The sequence below is a fragment of the Balaenoptera acutorostrata genome, chromosome 14 (genome assembly GCF_949987535.1).
Source record: "Balaenoptera acutorostrata chromosome 14, mBalAcu1.1, whole genome shotgun sequence".
NCBI classification, from domain to species: domain Eukaryota; kingdom Metazoa; phylum Chordata; class Mammalia; order Artiodactyla; family Balaenopteridae; genus Balaenoptera; species Balaenoptera acutorostrata.
In genome coordinates, this window is record NC_080077.1 from 28,646,329 (window position 1) to 28,664,262 (window position 17,934).

Genomic DNA, 17,934 nt, shown 5'->3' on the forward strand with positions numbered 1-17,934 from the left:
ACTGTACTTCACATAATTTATTGTTATGTCTCAATAAAGCTGATTTAAAAAACAAACTAAAGCAAAAAACCTAAATGAGGCACGGACGGTAAAGATAAAAGGATGGGCAAAGATATAATAGAACATGAACAAACGTATTTCAGACACTTCAGAATTCAGTGATAATCCATGAAATATGAAATACCATGAAGTAGACCTTTTTAAATTATAGTATGACAAAACTAGAAATCAGTAACAAAAGTTTAAAATTTATAAACTACTCGAAAATGTAAACACTATCTCATGAAGTTGTTAGCAAGACAAAGGAAATCCAAACCACAAAAACAGGAATTTAAAAAGTAATGAAACTATCAATTCAGTGCAATGGAATTATGGGATGCTACCACAGATGCTCTGGGAACTGTATTTTAAATGATGTTATTAGTACAAAGGTTGACAGATCAGTGGACGAGTGTAAATAAATAAACAGAAACTCATCTGATTAGCTTCCCCAGGGTTTTGTTTTCAAAATCCTTTCTTCTAGACCATAATTCTTTTTTCTATTTCTAATTCTTGGTTATCTTTTTCCAGTTATTGGAGTGTCCTCACAATTTGTATCGATTGCCACTATGTTTCTGGTACCGAGAAAATAGAAAAATTTGCATTTGCCCCATTTTGACATAATGGAAATTCAAGGTTATTAGGTATGACTGTGTTCATAGAAAAACAACAAAAATAAGTTTCTGAAGAGATTAGTAATGACTTTCCTTGTGTGAGACAACCCAGGACTGAACTTTGGGTCTTCTTTTTCTAAGTAATTTCTGAATTTTTTTTACTGTTTTTAATATTTTGTTTTCTTACTGTTTTAAGTTAAGCATATATTGCTTCTAGAAACAGAACATGTGAAAATAAACTTTTTTTTTTTATAAGATATGTGAGGTACATCCTTAACTTTTTTTTTTTAAATTTTATTTATTTATTTATTTATGGCTGTGTTGGGTCTTCGTTTCTGTGCGAGGGCTTTCTCTAGTTGCGGCAAGTGGGGGCCACTCCTCATCGCGGTGCGCAGGCCTCTCACCGTCGCGGCCTCTCTTGTTGCGGAGCACAGGCTCCAGACACGCAGGCTCAGTAATTGTGGCTCACGGGCCCAGTTGCTCCGCGGCATGTGGGATCCTCCCAGACCAGGGCTCGAACACGTGTTCCCCGCATCGGCAGGCAGATTCTCAACCACTGCGCCACCAGGGAAGCCCCGAAAATAAACTATTTTTAAGAGAGAAAATATTTTTATTAGATTTGATTAGGAAAGATTTTTTTGAGGCTATGGATTCAGAATTTATCCTTGAAGAATAGATAGAATTTGGAAATATCTTTTAGGTAAGCAGAAGAGTCTTGGAGGTGGTAAAATATTGGATATATAATGGGTTACTAGTTCTTCTAGCATTTTCCCATCTTTTCACATATATTAGATATTTTCTAACCACTTTTAAACATGAGGATTTTCGAAAATTGAACTTCAGTCTTCACTGGTAAGCTCATCCATTCCTGGGAGAATTCTTCATTTTGGTATTGGCTTCCATCTTCCAACCCAAGGGCACTTGGGTTTTGCCCTTTCTGTTTTTGAACACATCTCTTAAGCTTTTATTTCTGTCGTTCAAAATTTTAATTCTAACATCTATGGTTTTTTTTTTATCTCATGCTTTTGAATTTCTTCATTATATTAATTCCACTTCTTTTAAATTATTTTATTTATGCTATTTATTTTTCTTCCTTGTTAATTTTTCTGTTTATTGGATTTGGTGGCTTTTCCTTCATGTGTTGCTTTCCTTCAGTGTTTGTTAGTTTTTAGTTGTTAGTCATCTTTGTATTTGAGAATTTTTCTCCTGCCTTGTTGGTTGTTTTCAACATAGTCTGCTTCTGCTGTTGGTGAGGGTTGTACCTGCCTAAAACATGAACCCATATCTCTGTATTCAGCTGCTTTGGTCTCTGGGTGAAAGTCACCATGTAACACAAATGGAGAAGGGAGACAGAGCTGTCCCTCCCAACTCCTCAATTGGTCATCCTCAGGCTTGTCCCTCCTTCTTGTATTACTTGATTCAGAACCAGCCTTTTCCCTGGAGAAGTCTTTTCCTATGTGCTGTGGTTTTCTCTGGTAGTTTACTAGATCTAATCCTGCCTGTTTTTTTAATCCTTGGGGAATTTCTCAAAATGTTTATTTCATTACTAGTAACATTTGGTTTTTATTTCTAGCCTGATTTTCTATTAAAAATGTCTCTCATTTTAAATAATTTTGTTTGGAGAAAGAGGTACAAGTGTGTGCTTAGTCTGTCATTTGATCTAACTTGATAATATTTAATACTTAGCAGCATTTTCAGTGATACATTTGGACTAATTGCAGAGTAATCCTAGAGCTATAAACCTTTGGTTTTTGAATGTAATTATGAAGCAAGATAAATGACCCATGTGTGTTTTCTGTTGGGAAACATGAAATGGTTTAACCATGGCTCTTTTAGCATTTTCACAAGTATCTTATTAGATTAGAGTATGGATCATTCTGCCAAAGAGGAAACTAGCATTTGAGATTTGAGCAGTTAATTCACTTCTGAAAAGTCATTAAGAACTTTTTCCTTTGTTAACTAGTTAATTCATTTGATCTGAAGTTACTCTCAAGATTGCTAATCTAACGCTGGGAGAATAAGAAAACGCTCATCAGATGCCGTAGAATGGTGTCATGTCACAGTGCTCAAGTAAAAAGTGAAATAGTCCTCCCAGTATTACACATTGTGGAACACTTGTCATTATTTTATCTTCACATAACTAAACTGTGCTTAGCTGAAACTTTGTTATTGTGTCGTCTTCTCCTAGCTTGATGCTGTTAGAAGCAATCTTCAGAAAATCAGGGAAACTAAAAGTGACGATATAAGTGCTGCTAACACTAAGAACCCAGGGAAGAACATGCGAGTCACTAAAAACAAACCAAGAGATTCGCAGCCAGCAACTGAAGATCCAGATAATGATGTTAATGTGGAGGACGACAAGCAAGAAAAGGCAAATAAAAAGGTTATAAAAACAGCACTCCAGGTGACAGCACAAGAAGTGGAGCCGGAAACTCCTGAGAAGAAGGCAGATGCAACACCCCAGAAAGCGCGGACCAAGCCACTGCCAGGTGTCACTCGTGAGAAAAGTGAGAAGGCCAAGGAAGGAGAAAATAGCTTAGATGAGGAAGAACTGATGAAAGTATACCAGCTCCAAGTAGCTGAAGAAATGGCAAAGGAGATTAAGAAGAAGATCCGAAAGAAACTCAAGGAGCAGTTGGCTTACTTTCCCTCAGAGACTTCCTTTCCTTCAGATACTTCATTGTATGATGACAAACTGAACGGTGAAAAAAGAAAAAAGAAAAAAAAGAAAGTCCCAATCCTGTCTAAATCTGAAACAAGGTATGTTACATTAATAAATATAAAATGTCCTCTTAAAAACACACTATTATTTTCAGCTTTTGAGTGATACCTGTAGTTTTGTTACTGAGTCTAAGATTATACTGCTCGCCGCACGACAGGCCAATAATCGAGAGATGAGTTGCTGGGGCAAGGAATGACGGCTCTATTTGGAAAGCTGGCAAAGATGAAGATGGTGGGCTCATGCCCCCCCAAAGAACCATCTTGCCTGAATGATAATTCAGGCTCCTTTTATACTAAAAAGGGAGGGCGTAAAGTCAAACACTTCTGGTTTCCATCCGCTTCCAGAGGGGATGTGTTAATTTCTTCCTCCCTGCAGTCATTCACAGGTGGGCCTGGTCAGGATGTTTCCTGTGAGGTAAACAAAGGTATTTTAGCTTAATGCTCATTACCTGGGAAGCAGGGCTCCCAGAGATGGGCCATTATGTATAATTTAAGCTTATAGGCAACATCCCTTTAGTGATTAACTTGTAATAGAATACAAAAGGTTCTTCCCTATTACATTTTCACAAAGAAAATGGTTAGTCCTCCTTTTGGACACATAGCCAGTACAATACTAACAGCTAAACTTTATGTGGCCCCTTCCTGTGTGCTTAATGCTTTACAAGGAATACATGCTTTTTCCCTTATAACAACCTTATAAGGAATAGTAATATTATCATCCTGTTTTGCAGGTGAGGAAACTGAAGGGTTTAAGTCACAGAGCCAGTAAGAAGCTGAGCCAGAACCTTGGCAGTTTTGCCTTAAGAGACTTTACCCTAACTGTTCACATCTGCTTAATAAATAATTGAAACCTAAGTAGCCCCTTTATTGAGCTACAAATACCTGTTTGAATATATGAAAATAACATTTTCCCCTTATTTTACAAATAACATTTACTCATTGTAGAACACACAGACACAGAGAGGAAAACAAAAGTAATCCAACCATACAAAGATAATCACTATTAGCGATTTTGTATTCCTTTAGTCTTTTTTTATATACAATGCTTATACATACATGCTTACATATACAATGTGAGCATCTGTGAGTATATTCATATTTATATGTCTCTCCTTGGGGAAAACAAGACAAAAAAAATCTTTTAACTACTGTGATTAAATTTGTTTTTCATAATCTACATCTGGATAAACAACTTGAGGTGGGAACAGTCTGTATTTGACTATTCTCTGGCATTCAGGGTCAGTTTCCCTTAATGTCCTCATCTAAAAATAGTTCCCCTCTTATCAAAAGCTAGACAACTAGTTGTAGCAAAGAGAGGGCAAATAGAGTTGCTAACAGGGACACGTTAGTATATGAATTAGCTATCCGTTGCTGCATTAAAAAGTTACCCCAGAATTTAACAGCTCAAAACAACAAACATATATTGTCTCACGGTTTCTGTGGCTCAGGAATCTGCGCATGGCTTAGCTGGGTGCCTCTGACTCAGGTTCTCTCACAGGCGGCAGTCAGGATGTCAGCTGGGGCTGCAGTCATCTTAAGGCTTGGTGGGGGAAGACCTGCCAAATGATGCAGCTATTGGAAGACTTGGATGATCCACTGCTAACCTCACTCATATGGCCATTAGCAGGTCTCAGGTCCTGACTGGCTTTTGACCAGAGACATCAGGTCCTTGCCACATGGACCTTTTCATGTGGGCTACTCACAACAGGGCCACTTGCTTCCCCCAAGCAAGGGCTCTGAGAGGGAAAAAGCAAGACCAAAGTCACAGTCTTTTCGGAACCTAATCTTAGAAGTAGCACCAATTACTTTTCCTATATTCTGTCTATTAGAAGTAAGTCGCTAGGTCCAGCCCACAATCAAGGAAGGGGATTACACAAAGATATGAATATCAAGAGGCAGGGATCATTGGGGACCATCTTAAAGGCTGCTTACTACAGTATACCATAAATCCTGTTTCTTCTCATAACTACCATATCTGTTATGAAGTATAAGTCATACTCAGTAAGATCAGTTCATGAGTTTTAAATAAAACCATGCTTTACATGACAACGGCATACTAAGGGTAATTGTTCTCTTTAAATAATAGTATTTGGTGATGTGATAAAATAACATGACTTTCTGGAATGACTAGTTTGAAACATTTCTTTACTCTTTTTATTTCTCAACCTCTTTTGTTGAAATGTGACTAAATATATTGGAAGTCAATTTTTGATTATTAAATGCAGATTTCTTTTTTACTTGATAAATCACAAACTTTAATAGGCTGGTTTCTCTTTACAACTCAGTATGCTTCTAGGCTGCCACCCCTTGCCATTTAGTAGTTCATGTGATGCATATTTTAATTTTAATAATAGCCTTCTGAAAATGTAGTGACACACCAGACATTGGAAACACAAGAAATTAATTTTTACATAGAAATCAAAAGTTGACTATCTGAAGCCTCTTGAAAACAGAACAAACAAAATTAGAACACGTTTTTGCTTTTAAATAAAGTAATTTAGAAATTTGTTCATTATTTATTTACTTGGCAGTAGAGTGGGGATGATTTGACAATCCTATGTAAAAACAGATCCATCGGTCATAAAATACAATTTCACTTTTCCCTGGAGTTTAGAGATGAGTTTAATGTGGCTCATGGGGCATATAATGTATCACCAAGCATAACTTAGTACACATAATACCTAGTTTGGCAGCCAACCATTTTAGTGTATAAGAAAATATATGTATCTATCTCCCAAAAGGAAATAATATTGATTTTAGGATTATCTTTGCCTCTATTCACTGTTTACTTTGCTGCACAGTAATAATAATAATGGTACATTTCCAATGGCTTGAACTTGGATTATATTTGCAGTACATTGATCATCTCTGATGACCCAGTTGAAGGTGAACAAAAGAAGGAATCTCCAGTTGGAGGAGTTACTTCAGATTCTCATCAAGATGATGAAATAAGCTCAAAGGAACAAAATGTAGAAGACAATGTGCAAGATGACGCAAAATCCAAACCGAAGAAAAAGAAGAAGGCTAAAACAGGTTTGTTATCCAAATTAAATGAAAAATGTGTGCCTTGGTAGGAATAACTTGATTCTAGGACTGTTAGTCCTTAAAACTAAAGAAAATCTAGTTCCAAAGGATATAATTGAAAAAAATCCAGTATAGAATATTTGGTACTTATTCTTGGATTCGTCCAGATTATAACATTCATTTATTTATAACTGTGGACCTCTGTGATGAGTTAGTCTTACTTGAGTCATCGCTAATTAACGACTTGATTCACCTCTAGAATGACATTAACTTTGTCGTTGCTATTGTGGCATAGAAGATTTCTTCTTTATGTTATTGCCCCTAAATAATTAAGACCTATAGCACTGAAAGCTATAAATGGTCAACAGCCAATAAACATTTCAGATGTTAAAGCTGCATCCCTCTGTCAAACATGGTATCTTCACAATTTCTCCTAATTCAGCTTCTCTCCTTCCTGCCCACTTTTCATTTTACCTCTTGCTTTCTACCTTCCTCTTTACTCATTTCATTTTTCTTATTTTTCTTTACTTATTCTTGCCTTTTTTCTGCTTGTTACATTTCTTTCTTTTTTTTTTTTTTTCTTTTCAGTTCCCATTTAACTGGCCAAAAATTGGGACTAAAATAGGCAATTTTAGACTTTGTGGTACTTATTCATTGGATGATGCAATTTATGGTGTTTTGCAGTTCCATAATTAATTTTTTAAAAAGTAAAATGTACATGTTACAAGTATACTACTTAGTGAATTTTCACAAACTGAACGTGTCTGTAAAGTCATCATCCAAATCAAGAGCCAGAGCATCATGAGCACCCAGAAGCCCCCACAAGTTCCCTTCCTGTTCATTATCCTACAGGAGTCTTTTCATCGAACACATAGTCAATTTTTCCTGTTTTCTGCTTTAATATAAATAGAATAATAAATACTATGCTCTTTGTATCTGGCTTTTTTTTGCTCAAAATTATTTTTGTGAAATTTATACTGTTGTTGCATGCACTTGAGCTTATGCATCATCAGTCCTGTTTTTGTACTGTATAGACACCCGTTGTGTGAATATACCACAATTAATTACCTATTCTGTTGATGGACGTTTGAGGTGTTTCTAGTATTAAGCGATTATAAATAAAGCTATAATGAACATTCTGGTCACATCTTTTGGTGAGCATGTGTATACATTTTTCTTGGGCACATTCTTGGCATTCTTGCTATGCCATAGAGTATGTATATTTTTCACTTTAACAGGTACTTCTCCCTTTCCAAACTTGGGTTACCAATTGATACTAGCAGTATTTGAGAGCTTCCATTACTCTACATCTTCACCAATATTTATATTGTCAGTGTTTTAAAATTTTAGTCATTCTTAGGAGTGTTTAGTGATTATTCCCTTTTGACTTTGATTTTTTTTTTTTAAAGAAATTCGCGTTCTTTTATTTATTTATTTATGACTGTGTTGAGTCTTCGTTTCTGCGCGAGGGCCTTCTCTAGTTACAGCAAGTGGGGACCACTCTTCATCGCTGTGCGCGGGCCTCTCACCATCACGGCCTCTCTTGTTGCGGAGCACAGGCTCCAGACGCGCAGGCTCAGTAATTGTGGCTCACGGGCCCAGTTGCTCCGCGGCATGTGGGATCTTCCCAGACCAGGGCTCGAACCCGTGTCCCCTGCATTGGCAGGCAGATTCTCAACCACTGCGCCACCAGGGAAGCCCTTGACTTTGATTTGATTTCCATGGTAACTAGTGAAGTTGAGCATCTTATTCATGTTAATTGACTACTTGGATTCCTTCATTGTAAATTTGTTCACATCTTCTGTGTATTTTTTTAAGAAATGGAATTGTCTGCCTTTTTCTAATTAATTTGTAAGAATATTTTATATAACTAGGTAGCAGTCTTTTCTCAGTTATAAATACATATATATATTGCAAATATCTTCTCACTCTGGGTTTTATAATTTTTCTCCTACTGGTATCTTTTGAAAAACAGAATTTAAAAATTTTATATAGCCCAACGTATCCGTTTTTCCCTTCGATGTTAAGTGCTTTCTGTGATTTAAGAGATCTTTCCCAAGTCCTGAAGATATGTCTCTGTATATTATTTTCTAAAAGTTTTTTTGTTTCACTTTTCACATTTAGATTTCCAGTTTATCTGGTATTGATTTTTAATAGTGGTAGTGGTCCAGACCCATTTTTTTCTCGTATGAATATATAATTGACCTAGTACCATTTACTGAAGAGAGCTTTTCCTCTGCATTTCAGTGTCACTTTTATCATAAATAACATGACTGTGTAAGTGGGTCAGTTTCACTAGTCTCTATCCTTAGATGGTTTGCACCAACACCACCACCATGTCTTAGTTCTATAGCTTTATAATAGGTCTTTCTGTTAATAATGATAGTTTTATTGCTTCTTTTTTAGTTCTTATGTCTTACTCCTTATTCTTACCTTGATACACTGGCTAGGTATTTGATTACAGTGTTAAATACAAGTGGCAATAACAAGTATCCTTTTCTAGCTCTCAGCCTTGGGGAAAGCTTCCATTATTTCACCATTGACTGTGATGTTTGCTATAGGTTTTTTTGTAAATACCTCTTATTGGATTAATTACCAGCTATTCCTAATTGGCTAATAGTTTTTTTATTATTATTATTATAACTAGATACTGAATTTTATCAGGTGCTTTTTCTGCATCTATCAACGTAATCATATTAATTTTCACCCTTTTTTCTATTAATGTGGTTAATCGTTATTTGATTATTAAACCATCTTTATGTTTCTGGCAGAGGTGGGGGGCACCCACTTTGTTGTGATGTATTAGCTCTCTTTTTAAAAATCTATTACTGGATTTGATTTGCTGATACTTTGTTAAGGATTTTTGTAACTGTAGTCATGAGAGAGATTGGTTTGTACTACTCTGTCTTAAAATACACTGAGTTTTTAATATCAAGGTTTTGGTGGTCTCAAAAAGAATTGGGAAATACTTCCCTTTTTAATTCTCTGTAAGTATTTGTATAAATTGGTGTTAACATCTTCCTTAAATGTTTGAAGAATTTACTAATAAAGCCTCTTAGGCCAAGGTTTTCTTTGTGGAAAGAATTTTAAATCAGATTTAGTTTCTTTCATAAATATCAAACTCTTCATATTTTCCGTTTCTTCTATCAGCTTTGATAGACTGTATTTTTTGAGGATTTTTCCATTTAATATGGATTTTCAAATTTTGTATGTCTATAGTATCTGAAAGGGTACCCCTTGATATTGGTAATTAGATTCCCTCTATTTCTTCATTAGTCTCAGGATTTTCAATTTATAAATATTTTTAAAGGACCAACCTCTAGCTTTTATTTCTATCTATTATACATTTGCGTATGATTTTGGTGATTTCTTCTATCTATATTATTTCCTTTTTTCTACTTTCTTTGGGTTTGAGTTGCTGTTGATTTCTAGCTTTACAAGTGGATTTTTTAAGATTTCAGTCTTCCTTTATATGCATCTAACACATTAAGTTACCATCTAAGCACTACTTTATCTGCATCCCACAAATTTTTGATATGTTCTATATTCATTATCATTCCATAAAAATATTTCCTAATTTCCATTTAAATTTCTCCTTTGATCATTCATTATTTAGAAGCATATTGTTTAGTTTCAGGCAGCAGGTGATTTTCTAGTTATCTTTTTTTTTTTTTTTGGTTTTTATCTTCCATTGTTGTCAAAGAACATATTGTGAATGATTTCAATCTTTTGAATTTATCACGGCCTTCTTTATGACCACCTTATGATCGATTTGGTAAATATGCCATGTGCACTTGAAAAGAACATGAATTCTGATGTCATTGGGTGTGGTGGTGTCCTATGTATATCAGATCAAGTTTAGTGTGTTCTCATCTTACTGATTTTTTTTTGTCTGCTTATTGTATTAGCTATTGAGACGAGTATTAAAATTCCCACTATTACTTTGCATTTCTGTTTTTATTTCTGTCATTGTTTTCTTTATATATTTTGGAGCTATGTTATTGAATATATATACATGCTTAGGATTGTTATATCTTACTGTCAAATTGACACTTTTATTATTGTCTTAGTTCATTCAGGCTGCTATAACAAAATACCATGACTGAATGGCTTAAACTATAAACATTTATTATTCATGGTTCTGGAGGCTGTGAAATCCAAGATCAAGGTGCCTGCAGATTCAATGTGGAAGGGGCAAGAGAGCTCTCTGGCTTCTTTTTTTTAAGGGCACTAATCCCATTCATGAAGGCTCTACTCTCATGACCTAATCACCTTCTGAAGGCCCAACCTCTTAATACTATTGCATTGAAGGTTAGGATTTCAACATATGAATTTTGGGGGGTCACAGGCATTCAGTCTATAGCAATCATTATGCGGTGCCCTTCTTTATCTCTGGTAACCATTCTCCCTTAAAGTCTACTTATGGTTTGAGTTTGCACAGTACATTTTTCCCCTTCCTCGTTTCTCCAGCATCATCCACAGTGTACCCCTAGGTGGTGCCAACCTGGTTGAGAAAGGACAGCCTTCCAACCCGTGCTTGGTTCATGGTCCCCAGGTCTAGGCAGGGCTTGCCAGTACTTCATTCCTCTACTAGCCCCTAGGCTCCCTGTGTGTGCCTGCTTTGCACCTCCTTTGTTTGGGCCACAGTATGTCTGTATTCCTTTCCTTTTTGCCTTCACCTCTTTTCCTCTCCTACTCCAGCACATGTGGGGTCTCAGCCCCCAGGCTGTGAACTCCTTGGGGACAGGTGCCCAATAAATGTGACGTGCTCTTGTGCCTCCCCCAATATCCTCTTGTTTGCGACCTTTCTGTGTCCTTATATTTATCACCTCACTGTTAGTTTTTCCATATGACCTAAGTGTTTTATGTTCCTTATTCTCCTTACCTTCTTTTGAATTATTCAGGTTACTTTAAAAATTTTGTTGCCTCTATTAACTTATTAACTTATTAATTACACATTTTTCTACGATCTTTTAGCTGATACCCTGAAGAAAATTAAGTTTATTCTTGACTTATTATAGTCTAATACAAACTAACTCCCTAACAAAATACACTTCCCCAACACTGCTGAAACATTAGAATAGTTTGACTCCATTTGGATTTTGTCAGGTGCTTTCTTTCTCTGCATCTATCCCCCCTCCTGCCTTCTAGGTTCTTATCCTGTATTTTAGGCCTACATATATTTTAAACTTCACAGATGTTACAGTTACCATTTTGCACAGTTGATATTAATTTATATTCACCCCAAAATTTACTTTTTCCTTTATTTCCATTTTTCATCTGCTTGAAGAATTCAGTTTATTCTCTCTCTTAGTGCAGGCCTGCTAATTCACTCAGATTTTGTTGTGTTAAAATGCCTTTACTTTACCTTCATTTTTGAAGCATATTTACTAATATATAATTTTAGGTTACAGGAAATCATACAGTTGTCTTCTGGCTCCCATCATTTTTGTTCCCAACTGCAGTCTTATTTCTGTCCCTTTGAGGGGACTGTTGTCTTTTTTTTCCCTCTGGCTTCTCTTTAGATTTTGTCTTTGGTTTCAACGTTTTATCATGCTATGCCTAAATATAGCTTTGTTGGAATTCACCCTGCATAGAGTTTACTGATTGATATCATTTATCAGTTGTGGAAAATTCTTAGTCATTATTTCTTTAAATATGGCTTCTTCATCATCCTCTCCTGTTTTTCTAGATTATAATTTCACAAACTCTTTTGAGTTTGTCCACATGTTTCTTTTGTTTTTTTCCCCCATATTCTTTTGTATTTTTTCCATTATGCTTTGGTTTGGATATTTATATTGATTTTTCTTCTAGTTCACTAATAATGTCTTCCTTTGTGTCCAGTATGCTTTAGACACATCCATTGAATTCTTAATTTCAGACATTATATTTTTCAGTTCCATAATGCCTGTTATTTTTATGAGTTTCAATTCTCTGTAGAAAGTCTCTATTTTTAAAAATAATTTTGTCCGTCTTTCCTGTGCTAACTCCAGGCTGAATCATCTGTGGGTCTGCTTCTGTTTTCTGTGTTTTCTCTTGGTTATTGGTCATACAGTCTTGCCTCTTTTATGTCTAGTAACTTTTTTATTATATGCTGGACATGGTGTACAGAATCCCAGAGGCTCCAGATGATTTTATCTTCCACTAGAGAGGGTTTCCTCTTTCCACTTTTAGGCAGACAGGGTGGGCAACTGATTTCAACTAATCTGAGCTAAGTCAGATCTGGGTCGCAGTTTTGGTAAGACTCTATCTCTGATTTGCCCCGTTCCTAGGATGTGCCCTTCCAGGTGTTTCAAATTGAGAGCCTGGCAGGTATTTGTCTTGTCTACCCTAAAGGGCTTTGGGAGATTCAGTTTTGCCTTTCAGAGGTTTCAGCTTAGTCCTTTAGCCTTCTGCACCATGCAACTTCAAATTTTGGCAAACGTCTTGAGGGAGAGACTGGCCGTGTGTTTGAGGCCCCTCAAGTCTCCAATTTTGTCACTCCAGCCCCGCGTGAATGCCAAAATCTCTGCTGGTTTCTCTGTCCCCCAGTAGGGGCCTTCTGCCAGGGGGCACGCCTGGATTCTCAGCCTCTAGATGCGCCCAGAATTGGTAAGTGACCCCAGGTGAAAAGTGGCTGTAGGCATAAAATGCCCATGCCCTCCAGGGCTTCCTCCTTGCCTGTTTTGTTTCAGGCCCCTCTCTCTGGTGGGTCATTGTTTCCTAGTACCACAAGACTGGGAGATTTTACTACCTCTTTAGCCTCTCACATTGGCCTTGTGTTTGAGGCTGATTTTATCACTTCACCCCATACAACCACTAAAAATTTTGCTGGTTACTCTTTCTCCCAGTAGTGACCTTCTGCTTGGGTCCTCTGCTCATATGCTAATCAGCAAATGTCCCCAGACAGTGAAACAGTTGCCAGTCCATCAGCTTACCCCTGATTGATTCTCCCTCTCTGGAATTTTAGTCCATCTACTCTACATTGTTTCTGTACTTTTCTGATGCCTTTAAAAATAAGGTTTTCCTAATTTATTTGGCTTTTTCAAGTTGTTGTTACCAGAAACATTGACCTGCAACATCCTACTGCATCCTACCCAGAAGCAGAAATTTGAGTGATACATATTCCACTTAGAAAATTTCTAAATGAAATTACTTTTTTGTCTTTGGCTCTCATTTTTTTCTTTCTGTGTTGTTTAGTCCTTGTTAGGGAAAAAAAGAAAGATACCTCACCCTATTTTAGTGCATTAGTAAATGCAGTATTTACTCTCAGAGTGTAGTCTGCTATTATCTGGCTTTTTCTTTCTTTTTCCTTGAAGTGCCTTTGTTAACAAAGACAAATAATCATGGATCACTAGGATTAGATAATCTGTAAATTCAATGTTTATTGTTGAGTATATTGTTATGGGAACAATTAATTATAACATTGATTTTCTTCCATGCATGTAGTTTCAGATGATAATGAAGACACTGATGGTGACGGAGTTCATGAAATAACAAGCCGAGATAGTCCAGTTTATCCCAAATGTTTGCTTGATGATGACCTTGTCCTGGGAGTTTACATTCACCGAACTGATCGACTTAAGTCAGATTTTATGATTTCTCACCCGATGGTAAAAATTCATGTGGTTGATGAGAATACTGGTCAATATGTCAAGAAAGATGATAGGTAATTTTTTTAATTGCGCAGCCAACCCTTGGAATTGAAACTGTCTGCCGTAGAAGTCTCTTGTCTGCCATTGATAGTCAATGGGAATAGAGCTATAGATTTGTATTAGAGAATGGTATACTAATTGTAGGTGTTCATCAACCATTGATATTGATGAGTATGTTTTATAGAAGAAATGGAGAACATGTGTTAATTGAGTAATTCATTTTAAGTGAAGGGGAGTTGAGAGAGTTTCTCCCAAGCTTAACTTTCATTGTATGGCATTTAACTTGCATTGTAAATCATCTTATGTGGCACTGCTTTAATTGTCTCTAACCTCATTTTTTTCTTTTGAAGTTAATATGTTATCTGTGCCGCAGATGAGACAAATGTCTTGAATTTAATTTTTCCTAATATTAATTCTATAGCTAATACGTGTTTGAAGGCCCAAATAGAAAGTATAATATTGATAAAATAAATGACAGTACTAGAATTCAAAAAAATTATTTGCTTGGAAAAATGACAGGCCTGGGAAACTTGAAAATTGTCAGAAAGGTTATTCACTTATTCATTTGTCTTGGAGCACACAAAGAAAATATGACACACCTCAAAGTACTTACAATCCTGTTGTGATCATTTTGTTATTTAAATCTAATGTACTAATTTATCACAAACTCATTTAAGATTCTGAAGGTGTTACTTAATTCCAGCTTTGTATGCCAAAGATGTAATCACACCTCTCACTTTATGTGTAAATAATAAAATAATTCTATGAAACTGACTGATGGTATGTAAATACAAGATGAAACTAGGATACTACTACTTTTACGTCACATAAAATTTGTAGTTTTCTAGATAGATAAAATTTTTTTTCCTTATGTATCATGGCTATTTATTATTTTTGGTCACCTCACCTTGAACACTCTATTTTTATTTTTTTCTTGCCTTAAAATTGTAAAGAACTGTGTTAATGGAAGTATCTTTTTTGAACAGTGAACGGCCTGTTTCATCTTACTATGAAAAAGAGAATGTGGATTATATTCTTCCTATTATGACACAGCCATATGACTTTAAACAATTAAAATCAAGACTTCCGGAGTGGGAAGAACAAATTATATTTAATGAAAACTTTCCCTATTTGCTTCGAGATTTTGATGAGAGTCCTAAAGTCATCCTGTTCTTTGAGGTATGAATTGAATAGAGCAATTTAAACTAAATTTTAGTTAATATTTTAATAGCACAAATATAAGCTATTATTTTAGTAGATCAATTATACAACAAAGTAGTGTGAGAATTTGACCTCTAGGAATAATGTATTTGTAATATGCTATGGAGATACAAGTAATCATGTCTTCGCTGAGCCTTTACTAGTACAAGTAGTTAGCCATTTGATTCACTCTGTATTATTTAATCCTTACAACAATGCCATGACTATTCACTGAAGTGATGAATCTAATCTATGTCTAAGCAGTCTTCCATCTTTAACACTTTTCACAAAGAGTAAACTCATTTAACTGTATCAGACTTCCTAAGATTTTGTATACTACTAGGAGAAATAAAGAAGAAAATACACAGATCACTTGACTAATACAATGTATTATATAACCAAAATGAAGTGGAACTTCTTAGATGTCAAGGGTTAGTGGAGGGTCATAGCAGTCAGGGAAAGCTTTATGGAGTAGAGCGCCTGTGAGCTGACTTTTTTTAAAGAATTAAATTTATTTAAACTAAAAAAACCCAAAACCAGTTCACCTATTTCTCTTAACCCCCACCCCCCGCCCCTAGCAACCATCAATCTGTTCTTGTATCTATGATCTTGGTTAGTTTATTTGTTTGTCTAGATTCCACATATTAGATCATACAGTATTTGTCTTTCTCTGACGTATTTTACTTAGCATAATGCCCTTGGGATCCATCCATGTTGTCACAAATGGCAAAATTTCATTCTTTTTTATGGCTTAATAATATTCCATTTTGTGTATATGGGTTTGTGTGTGTGTGTGTATACCACAATTTCTTTATGCATTCATTCATCAGTGGACATGTAAGTTGTTTCCACATCTGTATTGTAAATAATGCTGCAGTGAACAATTTTGCATTAGGGTTTTTGTGGGTTTTTTGGATAAATGCCTAGAAGTGAAATTGCTGGATCATATGGTAGTCCTATTTTTGATTTTTTGAGGAACCTCCGTATTGTTTTCCACAGTGGCCTCACCAGTTTACATTCCTACCAGCAGTGCACGAGGGTTCTCTTTTCTCCACATCCTTGCCAACACTTGTTCTAATCTTTTTGATGATAGCCATTCTAGCAGGAGTGAGGTGACATCCCATTGTGGTTTTGACTTGCATCTTTCTGATGATGTTTGATGTAGAGCATCTTTTCACATACCTGTTGGTCAGATGTCTTTAGAAAAATGTCTCTTCATATCGTCTGCCCACTTTTTAATCCGATTTTTTTTTTACTATTGAGTTGTAAGAGTTTCTTACATAGTTTGGATATTAGCTGACTTATTATTTCTAATTTTTTAATGCAAAGGAAATGAAGGCTCAAAGTATAAAGTGATTATCCCAGAGTTACTCCAGTTTTAGGTGCAGGTAATTAATATTTAAAGATAATTTGAACCTAAAATACCACGTTTCTTTTCCCTACTTCATGTTATCTCTCCATAAGCAAAGGAAAGGAGAGAAAGCCTCTCCTCCAGTTTAAGCAAGATGGGGAATTTTAGCATGGGAAAAGCAAGGCATGACCAGAGCCAATAACTGATTTTGTAGAGTCACTTGTTTTTATGATCCTTAACTTTCAGATGATCTAGTGTGTTTATGGTATGAATACTCCACCATTTACAATTGGATTATGTTGTATGATTTGTACAAAGCCATGCTTTTTAAAAAAATGATATAATTTGTATATAAAGGTACTGTTTCTTTGTCATAGAAATTTGTCCTCTGTTATCATAATATTCTTTTATACTCATTTTAATAATATTATGAGATTTAAGAAAGATAGGTTGTTGGATTATAAACACTTTTGGTTGATTGTTAAGGTTTGACATAAAATGTTATTCTCTACAAAACTAAGTTTTGATTTCAACTTTTGAACGGTGTATTGAGGACAACTCGATAATATCTATCAGAAGTTCTTAAAGCTATTATTCCATTTTCAGGTCTTTCACCTAAGGGAAAAATGACAAATGCACAAAGATGTGTGTGTAAGGATATTTATTTAAGCACTGTTTATAATAGCAGAAATTTTAAGGAAACAGATCTCTTCAGTTAGCAAGAGGTTTGGTTAAATAAATTATGGTTTTTATTAAATTTATGATACTTCTAATACAGAAGAATACTAGGTAGCCATTAACATGATGGTATACATATGTATGTATTGACTCGAGCTGTCCACTACATATTACATGAAAATAGTTTGCAAATAGCGTTGGAACACACAAAAAGGTTTGGATACCTATAAACTAGATGTTAATGTTGATCAGCTATGGGTCTGGATTATACGTTTTTACTTTGTTATATATTTTTCTTATACTGTCATCATTTTTTTCACTGAAAATGTATTACATTGAAGACAAGTTTAAGTATATAAAGAAGAGGAATAAATGGAGTGCATATTATTTTTTAAGCAGTCCTCTACAAAGATTTGTTAAGCACCAGTAAGTGGTAGTCTCTGACATGTACCTAGAATACATGTAGTCTCTGTGGCAGGTTGGTTGCAAATCCATGAGCTTTAATATCCAGTCAGGATAGAGATATGAAAGGAGTTCTCTTGAGAAGCCTAATGACAACATATATCCAAAGAGAAAATACCCAATTTCAGGAAGCTGATCCAAGGAAGAACCCACAGATTAAGGCCATGAGTTTTTTAAACAAACAATTCTTTGAAGTCTGCGCTCATACATT

The 17,934-nt window shown here is 35.4% G+C and overlaps 1 protein-coding gene across 9 annotated transcripts in view; it reads left to right on the forward strand.

Moving 5' to 3' along the window:
• AHI1 (Abelson helper integration site 1) overlaps window positions 1-17,934 on the forward strand; it is a 210,286-nt gene that overhangs the window by 16,171 nt on the left and 176,181 nt on the right. For all 9 annotated transcript variants that reach the window (XR_451825.2, XM_057527846.1, XM_057527848.1 and 6 more), the window contains 4 exons: window positions 2,842-3,413; window positions 6,229-6,407; window positions 13,827-14,046; window positions 15,019-15,211. Coding sequence is in view for 8 of the 9 variants with exons in the window: in XM_057527846.1 (XP_057383829.1) it covers window positions 2,842-3,413; window positions 6,229-6,407; window positions 13,827-14,046; window positions 15,019-15,211 (1,164 nt within the window). In the remaining variant the exon portion in view is untranslated. The remainder of the gene's footprint in view (window positions 1-2,841; window positions 3,414-6,228; window positions 6,408-13,826; window positions 14,047-15,018; window positions 15,212-17,934) is intronic.